This window comes from Drosophila obscura, unplaced genomic scaffold, assembly GCF_018151105.1.
Source record: "Drosophila obscura isolate BZ-5 IFL unplaced genomic scaffold, ASM1815110v1 contig_194, whole genome shotgun sequence".
Taxonomy (NCBI): domain Eukaryota; kingdom Metazoa; phylum Arthropoda; class Insecta; order Diptera; family Drosophilidae; genus Drosophila; species Drosophila obscura.
In genome coordinates this window covers 119,582-139,378 of record NW_024542783.1, presented here as the reverse complement: position 1 = coordinate 139,378, position 19,797 = coordinate 119,582, and the positions used below count along the sequence as shown (strand labels likewise).

Below are 19,797 nucleotides of genomic sequence, written 5' to 3'. Positions count from 1 at the left end.
CCGCTGCTGAGAGTCGCTGCTCAGCCTTCGTGGCTCTGCTTGCTGCTCTGCCGCTGCGTTCTGTCGCTCGGCTGTGTTTTTAGCGAAGTCGCTCTCTCTGCTGCGGCGCGCCATTTCTGCCCGTGACGTATGTTTTGCTCTCTGTGGATCGTAGCTTGCTGTGCTCGTGACGTATGTTTGCTCTCTGTGGATCGTAGCTTGCTGTGCTCGTGACGTATGTTTTGCTCCCTGATGTGGCTGTGTGCGTGTGTGTGGGGCTGTACGGTGACTGTTCCTGACCACGGCCCGATAAATTTACGATGTTTTTCCCCTACTCGGCTTTCGCCTCTATTCTCCACTATATATGTACATCGCTTATATGTAGAACAAAATGAAAAAAACTTAATGCTAGGGTCGATATGGAATACTTATGAACTATAAAAAAATAATAATAACTGAATTGAGGTTCTACCTCCCTCTATTTACATCTAAATATATGCCCTCGTTGTAAGGGCACTCCCTTACACGCTTAATAGCTCAACATTTGGTGACCCCGATGTGATTTGTGCAATAAATAATTCGGTAGTGCAAATTACAAACTACAATTTAATATCGAAATTACCCTCAAGTTCCGTTCGTTCGTTTGGTTTCACACGCTTATAGAGTCAGCCCTTGCATATAGGCATAGCTGTCGGCAGTCTTTCCCGTATATTCTGCGTGTTGCTCTTTTCGGTCATCTTCCCGCAAGAAACGTGTCTAACTCTGCCCTTGCTATAGGAACCGATGCTGGAAACGACATTGCAGTAGCCGCAGCTAAAAACAGGGTGACTTTCCTGAGACTGAAAGTACCTTCATTAATAAAAAAATTGGAAAGGATGAAGGCTATTTTGGAGAGTGAGATATCGCTGCGTGATTATTTTACGCTAGTTGTATGGCTGGAGGAGATCGAGGAGCTGCAGGGCACTTTTAAAACCCTGCACAACGAGCTCCAAGAGTTGGATTACGACAATAATCACATTGGATTGTGCAAAAAGTTTAATTGTGGTTTCATGCCGCTGAATGCTTCGATTCGGCTGGAAATCTCTCGTCTCAACCCTCACCTGCCTCCTCCCTCCACAGTTTCAGCAAAAACTATTATTGCTAATATTGCTGGCAGGCAGCTGCCACCACGGAGGAATCCGGCACCCGTTCTATGCCTTGTGCAATCGCCATCTGCGGATACAAAGAAGCCAGCCACATGCTTATGTGTGGGGCGAATGCTGCAGTTGACAACAGATGAGCGGGTAGAGCAGTCTTTTGATGCAAAAAATCATTTTCGCGACGTATGCATGGATGTCTCGGAATCCAGCTCCCGTTCTCAGGGGGAGTACAATACGATTTTGGAGAAACCAGCTTTATCAGCTGCTCAATTGACGACAGGTTACAAGGAACCACATTTGAAGTTCGACATTGGCAGCGATGTCCCAGCACCGTTGGAACTAGCTTCGGAACTGGCTACTGAGGAACCAATACTCTCGTGCTTGAACATTCAGTCGTCGACGCGCCCCTGCAGGCGCTCAGTTCATGCCTTGTCTACAGAAGAACAACCCAACGACCCCTCTGGACTACCTGGTCTTAAACTTCCTTTATCAAGACCCGCTCTAAACTCTGAGTGTGCAACTGACGGATTCTGCAACGTCAGCATTGAGACTTACCGTGCCAGTAGCTGCGTGAAATCAAACGGTCAGAATCCGGATGGTATTTCTTCTCGTTGGTCTCGTCGAATTCATTTGAACGAGCCCCCTATTTTGATTTATGGAACTCATTCTCAATCTTCGTTAAACCTGGCTGGCCGTCATCCAATCAGCGTACCAAACAAAACTCTAGTTCAGCGCACCACCACCTTAGCGTTCATCAACGCTAATAAGCAGAAACTTCGCGCTGGACTTCGTGCTCTGCTTGCACTAAGTCCATCCCAATATTGGAGTGGAGCTGCCGTGAAGATGGGCAACTACAATTGCTTTCGTATCACTGACAATTCATGCCACATTTTGGGCTTTCTAGAACTCCATCTTCAATTACAGAAAGCCTAGCGTAACATGCCTGATCTTGCGTCAATTGGATGTCAGGCAATGTGTTGACTTCTTGCTCCATATCTTCTACATATCTACTACATCTCGTCGCTGCAGCTTTGTTCAAAGCGTATACAAAACCCTGGGCTGTCAGACGCACACCAACTGGTCAATTACGACATTGATCAAATTCATTCCCGGATTCATTGGCGTGTCCCGAGATGCTGTGCTAAATACGGCTACATCGAATCAGCCACAAGCGACGTCTGTGAAACCCTTCAGCATCTGTTGAAAGTCGGGCTTTCAACGGGTGGAGTATGTCTGTTTTCCCAGCCTGATATTCCCAAAAAATTCCTCAAAATAGCCAGTGGAGCAAAATAACGTAATCCCACCTTTGTTTTCTACTTGCATTGCCCACTGCATATAAAAATTGAAACCGCTTAAAATTACTCAATGTAATAGCCTATGCAACCGTTCTTTCGTCTCTTCGACTCGCGCCTTTCTCCTTTACTTTTCTATCTCGCTATATCGCTCTTTCGTTCTATCGATCAATCTCTCGCTCTCTATTCGTAGCATAGCGTAGGGCACTGGCAATTCGGTCCGTCTGCCCTTACATGCCTTCGCAATGGTCATGATCTGGTCCAGTACTTGCATGCCTTTACAATCTCTCGCACCTTTCTGTCGTCGCATATATTCGGTCAATTGGTGACACACTAATCGCGGTCTATATATGTATGCATCTTGCTTCAGCTTTCTCTCGCCCTCGCTATCGTTCTCTTCATCTATGCTGTTTTCTCGCATTCTTTCTCTCTATCTATCGCTCGTACTCGGCTCAGCAACAGCCCGAGCTTCTGTCGTTCTCTATCTCGCTTGCTTTAGGCCACAGGCAATTCGGCCAGCCTGCCCTCTTCAGTCTGTTATTGATCATTAGAACCGTCGGTCTCTATACCGTTAGCAATCATATTAAATACGCGTACTGCCGCAATATACTAATAAATTGATATTGTAATAAATTTCTCGGCTCTTTTCTTAAAATTAGGCCTAAAATCAATAGCAATTAAAATCGCTTAATAGCTCAACAAAGTCTTTTAATTTTTTTTTTCGTGAAAAAAAAGTTTGAAACAAATAGCAATCGGACTAATGTGCAGAGCAAATGCTTAAAGCGATGCTTAAGGCGAAATCGGAAAAACTGAGATGAGAGAGGAGAGTTGTTGCAGCAACAGCTTATAAGTGAGAGCGTTACTGAACAGAAAGTTAAGAGAGCGAGAGAGAAAGAACAGTTGTTGAGAGTTTGGTGATAGAGAGAGTGATAGATGGCAATAACTACGACAAAGAGCGGCTAAATGTAATGAGAGGGCGTACTTACGAACAGCAACAACACAAACACACGACTAACCGACGCACAAGATTTATTAAATAAGTTGTGTTTTTACACAATTATCAGGCATGCACCCGCGGTAAAAGTATGATTTTAATGTAAGTTAGTAAGAGAGTTAAATTATAGATAAAAAACACCGGCTGTTTAAGTTAAACAAAAGGAAAATGCGGAGCGCAAAACAAAAACACGTCTGGTCATTAAGAAAGAGAACGAACGATTTCGATTTAGAGGAGATGAAATCGTGGCCCAGCGCTTTCTTCAGCTTTGAGATTTAATCTTTAATGAATCTTGTAACTTCTACTGATTGGAATATGATAGGCCTGGTAGCTTCGGGATTATTGGTTGGTGGGAGCACAAAGCTATTTGTTGCTGGGTGTGGTTAGAAGGCGTTTTCTAAATAGACGGAAAATTTATTTGCCGTCCCTTTATTGCTGCGAGCCGACTCTCATGTTTGTATATGTTAAGGTAATTGACTCTCGCTTGGTGGACATACGTCTGATTTAGCTTTCCACAGTGGGAATTGTTTATCAAAGCACGGTTTCTCTCATCTTCTAGGGCTTTTCGTAGTAGATTGACTATTTTTAACCGCTCATTTAAGGCAAATGGCTTCCCACTCTTGCCGAAGCCTTCTCTAATTGCCAGTGACATTGCAGACCCTGAGCTATCAATGTCATCTTTACATGATTGGGCAGCCATCAATATGTAAAAATATGTACTTCCTGTAAATAATCGAATCTATTTTGCTATTTCCGAGAGCTGAGGATGGTCACAAAGGTGAAGTAGAATGGGAGAGTGTTCCGATGACAGATCTTTTAAGTGTTGCACACGAATCTAAGCTGCGGCTTTGGCTTCCGGGAGAAATGAAGTCAAGCTTGTTTCGTGGTGCTATAATAGCTTTAAATAGCTGTCTTCCTTTTGGGTTGGAGAGATTACCAATGGGTGTGCTAGTTCCAGGTAGTTATTACTTACAAAATAATTGCTCTTTTCATTTTATGAGGCAAGTTTCTTCACAAAGTTTCACAACACTCAAATATTCTAAGGTATATACTAGGTGGGATGCAAAGTAACCTCCCTGACCACCAAAATGCGCTGCCATTGCAACAACATTATTGGTGGCCATTCTTATTCAGGCAGATTGTGATTGGTTTTTTTTTTACATATTTTTGTTGTTGAGGAGTTTTACCAATTTGCGCATGGAAAAAGTATTTTCATTCGCTCATAAAAAGGTATTTCTTCCGAGATAAAACAGCAAAGGGGCTAATGCTTCTACAGATTACCCCGGAAAATATTGCTTTCAAAAATGTAATGGTGGCCGAAACAACACTGCCGATGAAGGTTACACAAGAAAATAGATGAAATGGTGTAAGCTGACCGTAAAGTGGAAGTGTATGAGCTAGCAGATGCTACAACTATTAACGCACAGGCGCAAGATGAGCAAGATTCTGCATATGAAAAAGCTATTCTGCCGTTTGGTGCCGCGTTTGCAGACTTCAGAACGCAAAACAAGAACGCGAACGCACTCCGAAAGAGTGTAAGGCCAGGCTCCAATTGCTTCCCTATCCACATTATTCGCCTGATTTTGCTCCATCAGATTATTATCTCTTCCCAAACATAAAAAGATGGGTCATTAATATCAAACTTAGCTCACACGAGGAGATCATCGACGCCGAGAAGTATTATTTTAAAGACCTTTCGAAAAATTATTTTTCGGACGGGATACAAAAATTTTAAAATCTCTGAAATAAGTGTATCCTCCTAATAGCCTATTCTCATAGCCTATTCGGACGGGATACAAAAAATTTGAAAATCTCCTCAATAAGTGTATCATTCTAATAGCCTATTTCGCCTACATCCATTTCGGGGATGGTCCGTAAGGTTTTGCCGTTCCGAAAACTTCCCAGTTATTCCACCATACATCTGGGATGTTCCTAATTCGAACGTTTCTGTGCGGTATTTTTTCAATAATTGTCAAATGCAACCATAAATATTTGACATTCACCACAAAAAATCGGAATTCACTACGAAAATGTAAACAATGACAGACAGGAAAATTGTAAAAGCAACAATAAAACATCTGATATGTCAGAATTGCCTCAGGCTCAAAAACTCGGTTTGTGGAATATCCTCTGGGATCCTCTCATTTATGAATGCTCTGCAAAGCTCATGCAAGATATTGCACACGCTATGGCTGACAGCTTTCCGACTATTTTGTACTCAGAATAAGAGCCCAAAGTAGGCAATGATATGGCTATAAAAAACATTCCTTAAAAAACGCCTCGTTGTTTTCGGGTACATCTTTCTCCCAAAATGTCCCAAACCGCTTCTCGAAAATATTTTAGTAGAAGCAGTCACAAATGACCACGCTTCAGTGTTTCAATAAATTCTCGTCAATGTTGACCACATTATTATTATCAACCATGTCCAGCAACATGATTAGATTGTGCAAGAATATATTTTGGTGCTGAATCACAACCATTGCAATATTATTAATATTCATTTAAATTATAAAAGAAAACAATTTTCTTCCTCACCAAATTGTGTGGATCAGCAATTTTTCATGGATGGTAGATGGTAGATGGTGGATGGTGCCAGTGGGAATCGGAATTTCACATTTGTCAGAAATTCCCACAGTTCCTCATGGATGTGCTGTGTGGTAATAGGCTATTAAAGCATTCTGACGATGATAATGAGGTTAACATTGACGAGGAGAATTTATTTGTGTGGATATTTGTTTTTCAAACACTGAAGCGTGGTCATTTCTGACTTCTTCTAATAAATCCAATCAATCTTTTAAATACAAATATATATTCTAAGTTTTTCGAGATGCGGTTTGGGACATTTTGGGAGAGAGATGTACCCGAAAACAACGAGGGGTTTTTTAGGAAAGTTTTTTATAGCCATAGCATTGCATACTTTGGGCTCTTTTTCTGTGTACAGAATAGTCGGAAGGGTGTCAGCCATAGCGTGTGCAATATCTTGCATGAGCTTTGCAGAGCATTCATAAATGAGAGGATCCCAGAGGATATTCCACAAACCGAGTTTTTGTGCCTGAGGCAATTCTGACGTATCAGATGTTTTATTGTTGCTTTTACAATTTTCCTGTCTGTCATTGTTTACATTTTCGTAGTGAATTCCGATTTTTTGTTGTGAATGTCAAATATTTATGGTTGCATATGACAATTATCGAAAAAATACCGCACAGAAACGTGCGAATTAGGAACATCCCAGAAGTATGGTGGAATAGCTGGAAAATTTTTGGAACGGCAAAACCTTACGGACCATCCCCGAAATGGATGGTGGATAGTGGCCTGTGGGAATAGGCTATAAAAAATGTTCTATTTTTAATTCTAAAAAATCATAAGCACAAAAATTTATATACTGACTGAGTACGGGTAGAATTAGAGTCGCGTCCCCAGAAGTGACTCACACGATCCTTCTTTTTTTTTTTTTCTTATTTGCACAAAGCGGCCGAGCATAGTCTGTAACTCCGGTAGCGTTTTTCGTTCTTTTAGGTTGTGAGAGGTGGAGCTTGCCACAATGAGTTAAGAATACTGGACTACGCTAATTGTTATGTTGCTGTTCAACAACAGCGAAGACAATTGAAAAAAATTATCCATTCTTGCTTATTAAACAATAACATTTTACGCACAAATCTTTGTTTTTTTATGCTCAATCAACCGTTTTTTATGGATTGTGGAAGGTTAACGGTGCCATTGGGAATCGGAGTTTCACATTTGTCAAAAATTCCCACGGTTCGACAAAGATGTGCTGTGTGAAAAAGGCATATTAGGAACATCCCATACGGATGGTTGATTTACTGGGACATTTTCGGAGCGGCATAACCGTACGGACCAACCCAGAAATGGATGTTGGATGATCGGCATTGTGAAAATGCTCTTAGTTCTGCCTCATTCTTTATTATTTTCTTTACTTGTAATACCATCTGTTGCTATGGTCACCTTTACACTTCATCGCCAACGTTCTTCTGACCGCCGTCGGCGACATTGCATCGTTTTCACATGCTTGCAGATTTCAACCTCAGCTGAAATTCGCCTTTCAAACCGCAGGACGAAAAGACCCGCTATTCAATTCTTTTTCAACTTGTCAGGTCTTAACTCCACATTTTACAATTCTCACAATTTACAAAATCTCACTTCTGACACCAGTTTTTACGTTTCTACGCTACGTAATTCCAAGTTATAGCCTAGTACTCAGACGCTCCGTTGACCGAAAGTGCCATATATTCCGCCCGGTGCTCAGGGTGACCAAAGCGGGCAAAGTGTATGATATATGATGACCCTACACCCACACCCGGGGCCCCCACCCGAGCCACCGCCCGCGGCCCGACGAGCATCCGACCAGGGGCAGGCCACGAACACCCGAGGGGCCGGCACCCACCCAATAAATCTCGTTTCTATAAAAAGTTCAACAGAACTGGTTCGCAATCTGACTTCTCTAAGTATTCAATCGCTGAGAGTAAATTTTTGTTATTTAATAAAACATGTTGTTTGGCTATTAAGAGTTTTTAATAGCCGTTGAAACTCGTTTGATTTTAAGAAAAAAGTCTAGCGTTTCAATGGGTAATGTACAATTTATTTTGTATTGGTAATGTAAAGTAGGCGTCAGTATGACCGATATAATAAAGCGATGCGATTGATACGAAGATTATCTCTCAACTAGCTACAAGGGCAAATGGGCCGACTTGCCAGCGCCCTATGCAGCAAGTGTTGAAACAGAGCGAAAACGAGCGATGAAAGGAGACCAGATCGGGGCAGATGCTAAGCCGAGCACGAACGTCATATGGAACGCAAGAGACCAGCTTAGATGCTGAAACTGCAACAACAAAGCGAAGAAGGCGAGATAAAATGAAAGAGCGGCCGCTGCCGAGCATAACATAGGCTGATTAACAATGATTTGTACAGTGCAAATAATGAACATAATTAAATAATATTTAGGCTGCTTGACCCAACACATGTTATAGATTAACAAATTTTATAAACATGTTATACTACCTATCCAAATGTAGACTTAACTTCAAGCGTGATCCGAAGCAATTTTTTAGGTTTGTCAACTCGAAACGTAACTCTTCCCAATTTCCGTCATCTCTTTCTTTTAATGGCAGCAAGGCTGATAACGACTGTGATATTGCTAATCTTTTCGCTTCATTTTTTCAACTCTGCTACTCAGTTAATACCTCTAATAACCATCCCTCTATTCTGGCTTCTTATGACATACATTGTCCCAATCAATCTTATCCTTTCCACATGAATAGTTCTAACTGTATCTATTCCCCCTTCATCGACTTAATGGCCTCTTAATTAATTGTTGTCCCTTATTCTCTGAATCGCAGCATGGATTTGTAAAACGTCGGTCTATTTCTTCTAACCTCCTGGAATTCTCCACTTTCGTGCATGAGGGTTTCGCTAAGCAATCTCAAACTGACGTAGTCTACTGACTTTAGTAAAGCCTTTGATTCAGTAAATCATAATCTGCTTATACATAAATTATCTCTCCTAGGGTTTCCGCCTAAAATTCATTTCTGACTTAATGCAATGTCTGTTTTAATAACTCTCTTTCTAAGCCTGTTTCTGTATCGTCGGGGGTACCTCCAGGTAGCCATCTTGGCCCTCTGTTGTTTAATTTTTTCATCAATGATCTTCCCCAAGTCTTAACTCATTCCCGAGTACTTATGTATGCGGACGGTGTGAAGTTATGTTTCTCCTATAGCGACCCCATGCCCCCGTTATGTCTCCAATCTGATATTGACGCCTTTAACAACTGGTGCTTAATAAACATTCTTCCCCTTAACATTTCAAAATGTAACGTCATGACATTCCATCGCAGCAAGCCTTACCTTTTTGACTACAATATCCATTATTGGTCCCTAAACCGCCTTTACAAAATTACTGACTTGGGAATTATCTTTGTACCTAATCTGTGTCATGACTCACACACATCCGCTATTTCGAATAAAGCCAGAGGCGTCCTGGGCTTTATCAAAAGATGGTCTAAGGAGTTCACCGACCCCTATACCACTAAACTTTTATCCTTGAATACGGTTCCTGCGTTTGGTCTCCGCATTATCAAAAATGTCAGGATATGATTGAGTCCGTTTAAAAACAGTTTATCCGCTCTCTTGAAAGCCGTAGGATTTGCCATGGAGTACTTTTTCTTCACAAACTTCTCGCTGGTGGGGTTGATTCCACTGCCCTCAGTAGGCTTATTAGCATTTCTGTCCCTTCCCGCCCGACTGGGCAGTACTCTCCGCTTCAGCTTCAACTCTGTCTTTCTAATTACTCTCACCATGAATCTTTCCGTAGCCTTTGCCGAGATTGGAAAATACCATCGGTTGCTTTTCTAGTATGTATCGAATGGCCTTTTTTCGGACCTGAGTTCCGGTCTGCGAAACGCCTACTGATTTCTTATCGGTTTCTTACGAATATCATCCCTGATTTCCTGTCGACGGAAAATTTAGAGAAAATGTATGTGCTTTCCAAACAGCAAGTTGAGCAAGTTGTTAGAATTTGCTAAAGGTGTTATGACATTAATTAGCCTTTGCTAACTGACTAGCTAGAAAAATAGAGAAAAAATGGAAATGCAGTCATAGAAAAGTAATTGACTCAAGCTAGATTTCCATTTGAGATAGTAGCAGTCAAAGACAATACAATAGTAAGATGCGTAACGCCCATACATTTGCCATATGCAAGCAATGTTTCTGCAAGCGACGAAATTCGCAATCGATTTTTTTACTTTGCGGATACAATTTTGCTGGCTTGGTGGCTGTGTGTGCTGGAAAACATAATTTTGTCTCAAGTAGTTGTTCGACTGAAAGCCAGTAGACGTGTCTAGAGACAGCTAAGAATAATAATTTTGCATTTTGTCTTTATGCTATCTAGCTCTAGGCTTCATAAGTAAAGTCTTATATCATAGCACCTTGTGGTTTGTGCTTTTGAGCTATCGATTAATATTATAGGCATGATAATTTATTAAATGATGTATAGAATGGATAGATAATTAATTGATTAATCGGTTTTTGAAGTGATAAATCGAAGTATTCACTGTTCAATGGATTTAATCACTAACCATACAGTATACACACATTTACATAATCTCGAACAAAAATCATATACTATTTTGCGTGTTACACGAGAACACACACACTGTAGTGCTGGGGTTGCTGTCGCTCGGCTAGCATCACGTCATATGAAAGCCGAGAGTGACAACGAGCCGAGCTACGAAAACTCCCAAACCGAAGACTCTGGGTGCTCTCACGCATATTCCACTGCGACCGTTTCTGACCGTTATGTGAACTGACACATCTATCTGGTTATACTCTCTGCACACTGAGTCCATCCTGGGGGAACGGTGGGAATTTTTGAAAGATGTGAAACACCGATTCACATTGACACCATCCACCATCCACCATCCATGAGAAACAGCTGTTGCTCACAATTGCGTGAGGTGAAAACTTGTTTACTTTAATTAAAATGAATATAAATAACATTTCAATGGTCGTGAATGTGATTCAGCAGCAAAACATATTCTTGCACAAGCTAATCATGTTGTTGGACATGGACGATGATGATGAAGATAACTTTGACGAGGAGGAGATAATAGAATGGATATCTGTTTTGAAAACACTGAAGCCCGGAAGGTTGTGGTCATTTGTGAGTGCTTCTAATAAATGCAACCAATGTTTAAAGTACAAATATATATGTTATGTTTTTCAGAAGCGGTTCGGTACATTTTGGGAGAAGGATGTACCCGAAAACAACGAGGCGTTTTTTAAGGAAAGTTTTAGGATGGAGAGATCCTGCTTTTCTCTGTTGGTTACTCGCTTGGAAGTGCTACGGAAGAAGGATACAAACTGCCGAGCTGCAATTCCTCTGGAGAAGCGTATCGCCATATCTTTTTATACTTCGGGATCTTCTTCTGAAAAGAGTGTTTTTCGGAGTGTCAGCCAACAGCGTCTGCAATATCCTGCATGAGTTTTGCAGAGATTTCATCAACGAATTCTCAGAGGAATACATGTCCAAAAACTATCTCACTTCAGAGAAAATTGACGAGTGTGTCCAAGCATTTGAAGAAATTGGGTATCCTCAGTGCCTGGTGCAATTGGTAATAATGCAATAAAATCATCCATAATATATGTATATACATATATGTAAATTAATTTCATTACTTAATTTTTATGTTAGATGGATGTCACATCGAAATAAAACCACCTGCAACTGATATTTGATATTTTTTATTTTTTGCGTGCTTTGTGAGATCTGATGGGGTTATTTTGTTTTATTTTTATATTTTCCTGTCTGTCATTGTTTACATTTTCGTAGTGATCTCCGATTTTTTGTTGTGAAATATGGTTGCATTTGACAATTATCGAAAAAATACCGCACTGAAACGTGAGAATTAGGAACATCCCAGATGGATGGTGAAATAACTGGGAAATTTTCGGAACGGCAAAACCTTACGGACCATCCCAGAAATGGATGGTGGATGGTGGATGGTCCCCAGTGTGAAAAGGCTATTAGTGTCTGAGCTCTAGGCTTCATGAGTAATTTGTGGAATGTGCCCTAGTGGAACCAGGGTATTCATTCATTTAGCATGGTTAATCGGAAATACAACCCTAGTAATATAAAATACATACAGCCATCTGGAAATAAAGAACAAATACAATATCTTATGTGTGTTGACAACTTAAGAATAACCTAGATCAACGCGCCTATTTATTAATAGAGTGCTATAGTATACTGGTTGTCATGGGCAGTATTGAAAAGGCATGCATATCAGGGTTTCTTTGCCGACTATGTTCCGAAATGCACAGAACTGTAATTCATATATATAGTGACCATGGGCAACGTTTATGTCTTGTTGAAAAAATTAACGGATACCTTCCAATAACTGTACGTATTAATAGTATTAATTTAATACAAATAAATAAATACAATTTTTAAGGTAACATACGTTAAAATTTTAAAATGTGTTGATAGACAAAATAAATACCTACATATAGATTTTGCAGTATATAGACATATTTGCATTTTAACAGGTTGTGATTTAGAACATTGAGCAGCATTATTATTTTTAATTTTTTTTGTCTATAAATGTGATGTAGCCAGGACAGTTATGTTGATTATCTTTTTCATGTTCATGATTACAAAGTTTTCGTAATTTTGTATATGCTCTTTTTTACATATGTATGTATTTACATATACAGTTGTGTTCAATGAAATGATAGTGCCGCACCTCATCACTTTCAAAACCCTTTTTGAGATATTTCTAGTCTTTTAAATTGAACAAGTGATACCTTTACGGAAAGCCTGGAATGTAAGCATTAGAAACTTGAAGAAACCCCATTACATTTGCATTCTATCTTCTTGTTATTTATGACTTTAGATAACTACCCATGATATCTGCTGTTCAATGAAATATCAGTGTTGGGTTAAATTAATTTTAAAAAATGAAAAAACAAAGCAAATTAATTTAAATAAGTCACCACCCGTAAGCGCAATTTGGTTATTGAATAATTTGATGAAAGAAAGTTTTGGACAAAGCGGTACTTTTGATTTTGAAGCGTTGAAGAAATCATTGCTCCGTCCAGAAGAGGAGACCTAAGAGTTAGACTAAAAACGTAAGGCAGGAGGTATAATGGGATTGAAAATTAAGTTGTATGCACTATCTCTATTGTATTTAACCCAATTAACTAAAAGAAGTAGACTGGAAATCGATTTTGTATGCGAAAAACTTATTTTTTAGAGGATGGTCGGCAATGGTCGAAGGCAAGACCAGGCCTTTAATATCCTCAAAAATTATGAAAAAAATTTTAAATCGCTCTGTCAGTGATGTGACAGTTCTTAGACGGTCTATTATACATTATTTGAATGCAAGAAGTCCCAGAAAGCTCCGCGTTTGGATCTGAGAGTACATACATTGGTGCACGACTTCAAATTGGAAAAACGCATGTGGTCTGGCATGTGTTCACAGTGACAAAGATGCTTTTGACTGATGATAGTAAAGTTGTTTTATATGGTAAGATAGACTCAAAAGAATATGTATGGCATTCAGAGAAATCCGATTACCACCTAAAATCATGAAAAATATAGCATTGGGCATGCTAGGCTGAGCCCTATGGGGCCCAGCTCATATAAGCTAGTACTTTCTAGCCTGGCGGTTTTGAGCGAAACTGTGTATGTAAGTATACTTAAGAATACATTACATTCATATTACAGTTGAAAAATTCATGTTAAAAGGATCTTTTAACAGGATAATGACTTAAAATACCCAGAAAAGCTCGCTAGAAATTGATTTTTATCGGAAAAAATCGACGTTTTTCCATGGCCAACTGTCCAACTGGATATAAATCTCATCGAAATATTATGCTGGAATACCAAATACATTGTTGACACCGCAAATCCGTGAACCAGAGCCAAGTTTTAGCAAGTGGTTCATGGATTATTGGCTCAAATCCTATGTTCGGCCGGTGCAAGTTCGCAATGAAAACCAAATTGATTAAAAACTAAATATTAAAGCTCAAGAAACATGAAGAACATGAAATATATGTTTTTATTTGAGTTTCGTTGTTTTTTTCAATGTTCTAAAAAACACTACTATTTCATTGAACAGCATATTTCATGGGTATTCGGCTTATGTCATGTAAAACAAGAAGATGGAACTCAAATGTATGGATATTTCTTCGGTTTTCTATTGCTAACAGTCCGTTCTATTTAAAAAGGTATAATTTGTTCAATTTGGATATCTGGAAGTGTCTCAAAGAGAGTTTTGAAAGTGATGAGGTGCGGCACTACTATTTCATTGAAAACAACTGTACATACATATATGTACATTTACTATACAGTTATTAAGAGATCTTTGGAAACGAAAGAAGCAACGTCGACATTTTCAATATTTTTTCTATATAAATAAAAAAAACGAGAAGGAACGTGTGAGTCGTTTCTGGGGACACGACTCTACTTATACCCGTACTCAGTCAGTATATACATTTTTGAGCATAATTTTTTAGAATTTTAGAATTTTTCATTTTACATTTTTTTGCTACATTTGTTATCTACATCTCATCTACAATGTCTATTCTACATCTAACATGTAGATTGTACATGTACCATTTAGATTCTACATCTCCTCCGCTAGGGGTTGCTCGCGCACTGAACGCGGCAGAGTGTGCGAGCGAGAAGGAAAATGAGTTGCGTTGTTTGGAACGGGAGGGGGAGGGGAAGCAACTGAAATTGAATTTCTTCATTCTGGCTATAATTATGATCCGTTCTAATTCAGATTCGGCAATCTGGTAGATATGGGCATTCTCTACGATACTGCGTTTTTAGTTTTATCGTATCTTTAAAACTGTGCCTGCCACAGATTTTCGTCCTTTGTGTGGGCGGAAGGGGGCGGGGCGAAATTTTGAAATACACTTGTAGCAGTGTGATATCACATGAGTCTGGAAACCAAATTTGGTTGCCCTAGCTCTTATAGTCTCTGAGATCCAGGCGTCAAACAAGACGGACAGACGGACAGACAGACATGGCTCTATCGACTCGGCTATTGATGCTGATCAAGAATATATATACTTTATGGGGTCGGAAACGTTTCCTTCTCTGCGTTACACACATCCACTTTTACCACAAATCTAATATACCCCTTAACTCTTTTTTGAGTACGGGTATAAAAAGAGTAACCCCTTGAGGAAATTACTAGGTACCTATAGTCTTCCCAACTATAAACAAAAAAAATTGTTACCTTAAGGTGTCCATATTTATAAATTAATACAGTGGATTAATAATATATTTGTTTTCTCAGATTTCTCCGACTGATCCGTTGCCAAAAACCATATGTAGAACATGTTTACATCGTGTAGAGCAACATTATTCTCTTTTAATGCGGCTTACACGTATGCGAGAGGAGAGAAAAATTTTTGACTATAAACCACGCAGAGAAATGGTGAGTGAGGGGAACATACCAGATAGATAAAACTATCCTTTGTAACTCCTTTTTAATTATAACCTACTCACACTCCGACTTTCCAGTTTCTAAAAGTTTTTACTAAAAGTCTAAAACACTTGTACAGGCTCACAATCGCACGAATAAAACTACTCGACAAAATCGAACTTTTTATCCTCCCGGAACCAAACCGCGTTTTTCTGTTAGATTTGGAGCTTTGCGTTTTTTTTTTTTGAGAATTATGTTATTTTTTGTTCATGTTTTTTTTAGAGGTAGAAAAAGAAGCGTTATTTTTTTCACATAACTTATCGAAAATTTTACTTTTCGGATACAATTTTGCTGGCTTGGTGTCTGTGTTCTGCTGGAAAACATCATTGTGTGTCAAGTAGTGCCTAAGTTGTCTTAAGGGATTCTAAAACGAGGGCAAAAATTTTGGAAATCGGTAAACGTTTGACCCTCGCGCATCGAGGTCCATAGTCAAAAAAAAATAAAAAACCGGTTATAGACTGCAAATTATAAAGAATTAACGTGCAAAAACTAACTGGCAGTCGTACATGGTTATTTTTGTCAGAAAATTTCAAAGTTTCTTTTTTTTATACCAAATGTAGAAAAGAGCAAAAAGTAAAAAAAAAAATGTAATATTCGAACCGATGCTTAAAAACAAACAAAAAAGTCGATAGATCGCAAATTATAAAGAATTTACGTGCATTTTTTGCCTGTCGGATATGGTTCGTTTTTAAGGGAACTTTCAATTACCGGGCCGTCTTAAGATTCAAAAATGTTGGAATTTCAGCCCACTCTAATGTAGGTGCACCGTACAATTACTCAAAGTATTAATATTAAACCATTATTTAACCCTTTAAAGGCAAATTCATCAATATCCAGCGTGGAATGCTCTGATGAGGAGGATAACATAGCAGAAACCGTAGGCAATACAAATGGACGAGATGGAAAACACACCTCCGAGTCCATTAAATCGAGAGATACGGTTATAACTCATCGAAATAATAATGAAACCCACGATGAGAGTGGGTCTGGATCAAGGATTAGAGACGGAAAAGGTTCTGGAAGCCGTGGGACAAGGCACACAACTCCAGCACTAACGTAAAATTATGACTGTCTGACTAGTCAATGGTTTAAATATTATTATATGTATATAAACATATTAATATATATAAACAAATATGTAAACATTTTGAAAGTATAATTGCGTAAAATAGGCATTTTATTTATAGATTTGCAAGTTTGTAGCCATTAAAGAAAATCGATAAACATATATTTATTTCAAACAATTTAAAACCAAAAAAAAAGGCTGGATAGCTTGTGCTGTCCACAAGATTTGCTTCTGCACGTACAGATCGATCATTCATATAATAGCTAAATCATAACAGCGGTAGACATTTTAACTTACATCTCGAGAATTTTGAACTAACTAGACTCAAAAATAGTATTGCAAAATTATATCGATACAAAATAAGCTGAAACTTGTAAAGATGGTTGGATTATCTTAAGTAATGAATTAGTTTTTTCTCATTGTCCGTTCCCCAAGTTATGTGGAACTTCCAAGCCTATTTATATATAACTTATTTTATTGAAAATTGATGACACTAAAGAGTTCAGATCTAAAAATACAATACAACATTTTTTTAAAAATTTTAAAGTTGAAGAAACTGTAACCTTCAACTTTGGATCGCCTGTAGATAAAAATTAAGTCCTATGAAAAGTCGTACAATTCTCTTTCCAATTCATCAATTTTTGTCGATGCAGATGCCGAGTAAAAATTATGACATTCGACACAACGCACACTGGGCAAAAAAGTTAATCTAGCGGTATAAAAGTCAAACTAAGGAATTTATCGACAAAATTTATTATAAATTATTTTGTTATTTTTTATATTAAAAAGTAAAAAAAATATAATTTTTATATGCCGCATTAATTTATTGACAGTAAAAATATACAAAAATTTGTTCAGATTAAAATATGAATAATGCAAAAAATTATTCCCAATTATTCTGAGTTTGGGTTACATTTTGAAATCAAATTAACGATCACGATTTTCTAATAAAAATACCTTTTTTGATTAATATATACTAGGCTGGGCCAAAAAATATTTTTTTTTCGAAATTCAAACGGGACACCCCCTAGTTTTTTTTACCTTGGATTTAAAAGTAATTTACATGATTTAATTTTTTTTTTTAATTTTTTAGAGGTTGCTACCGAATTTTACAAAAAATGTTAATCAAGAAAATAAAAAAAAAATTTTTTTGCTGAATGAGTTGGATAATTGGTGAAGTCTATTGCATATATATTGATACCATTAATATCGTCATTAATCAGTTATTGGCAGTAAGAAACCTGCAAAAGTTTTTGCGAACAAGTTAACTAAATATATCAACCTTAGCTAAACTTCTTGATTTTCACTAATCGTTTATTTTTTAACAGAAACTAAAAAAAAAATTAAAATACCTTATTTTCAATATGAATTAGTTTCTAAGTTTCAATATTATTTGGAAAAACCGACAAATTAAATTTTTTTAATGTATATTTAGCTAAAAATTTTTTATTTTATTTTAGTGGTAGCAACCCCCAAACATTCAACTAAAAATTTGAAAAAAATTATATAATTTTATTGAATAACAAAGAATAGAAATGGGGGGGTGTCCTCTTCAAAAAACAAAAATTAATTTGTTGGTCAAATTTTGGCCCAGCCTAATAAAAACAAAAAAAAAACATAAAATCCAGTAAAGTTTTGGTAACTTACAAGCCAAATCTGTTGAGTGTAAAAAATATGGGAAAATTTTGTTAATGTACCTACGAAAACATATGTTTATTTTAAATGCTCACAGCTGAGCGTACATAAAAATTGTTTCAAAATTTGATGCCTCTATATTGGCTGTTTTGCCCAGTGGGCAACGCGGCTTTTAAATTTATAAAAAGATTTTGGGGGTATATTTTTAAATTCTAATCATCCATGCCTACAACCTAATTTCAAAGTCTCTATTTTGTCACACAGTGTAATTAATAACACTACTCGACACGATTTTTCACCCAAGAACCATTTAGATAGATAGATAGATGATAGATTTTGAGCTTTGAAATAGTTTGATGAGCCTTTTTATACCCGTACTCGAAGAGTATTGTATTTGTGGTAAAAGTGGATGTGTGCAACGCAGAGAAGGAAAAGTTTCCGACGCCATAAAGTATATATATTCTTGTTCAGCATCAATAGCCGAGTATCTGTCTGTCTGTCCGTCAGTACGGACTGACTACCGACTTGTTTTATGAAGTCTAGTGTAAGTATGTTATGGCAAGACGGGAGCTCAATAAAAGCCCGCTCTTTGCGAGTTCGCCCCGCTTTGACACCATAGTTAACTAGGCTTCGAGAATATGTATGGAGTTTTTTTGAATACAATCGTTAAATGGATCTAATCGAGCGGACAAAAAAGTCTGTTCTAGAGCATGCCAGCAGGCTTAGCGAAGCCGTACCAACAAGGAGCGAAGATGATAATTATCTATTATAAGACAACAAAGTATTTGGGGTAGCTTGGGTCCTTTTATAGGGATATAAATAATATTTTAAGCAAAAAAAAAACACTATAACACTGGCAAATTTTCAGGACAAACCGAGGGGGTTGGATAGGAGAGGGAGGCAGGGGGCGGGGCCAAGTATAAAATTACACCGGGGGGGGCGGGGGGCCGGGGGAACTCAACCGCGGTAGCGAAATCACAAAGTATTGGCTTACTTAACAACCAGATGAAAGATACTAGAGTTATGTGAAAAAAACAAGCGCTACCTCTGAAAAAAGCTTAAAAAAAATACCAGACTTCAAAAATTCTTCAAAAAAAAGTTCTGCCATAGAAAAAAAACCATAATTCTTTAAAAAATTTTAAAGCCCCATATCTATCAGAAAAAGTCGGTTTGGATCCTTGAGGAAAAAAAAAGTTCGGTTTTGTCGAGTAGTGTAATCATTATTTTTTAGTTGAATTTATTTGATACAAATTAATGATTATGTGTAAAGTTTATTAAATTACTTAAAATGATTACACTACTCGACAAAATTGAACTTTTTATTTAGGCTGTGAACCAAAATGACTTTTTCTGATTGATTTCGGGATTTTAAAATTTTTGCAGTACTTTTTTTTTTAAGTATTTTTAAAATCTGGTTTTTTTTTAATGTTTTTTTCAGAGGTAGTGCTTCTATTTTTCACATAACTTAAGTATCTTATATCTGGTTGCATAGAACTTTGCAGTTCTGAAAAGCTGACAAATGCAGCTATAAATCGGACCCAGGCACTTTGTATCTGCAGCTTAATGCCTGGAAGATATTAAGCTTTCAGATTCAAATTTTGACTTTAAAAACTCGGGAAAAGTCGAAAAAAAATAATTCTTGGCATGCATTTTTAGTTTTAGATAGACGCATTAATTAGGCGTCG

General features: G+C 37.8%; 1 protein-coding gene across 1 annotated transcript; it reads left to right on the top strand.

The window, feature by feature from the left end:
- The first annotated feature begins 12,037 nt into the window (after positions 1-12,037).
- On the top strand, positions 12,038-17,286 carry LOC111081729. The gene is made up of 3 exons (XM_022377866.2): positions 12,038-12,314; positions 15,223-15,363; positions 16,229-17,286. The coding sequence occupies exons 1-3, from the start codon at positions 12,171-12,173 to the stop codon at positions 16,469-16,471; spliced, it is 528 nt and encodes a 175-aa protein (XP_022233558.1). The 5' UTR covers positions 12,038-12,170; the 3' UTR covers positions 16,472-17,286.
- The last annotated feature ends 2,511 nt before the right edge of the window (positions 17,287-19,797 follow it).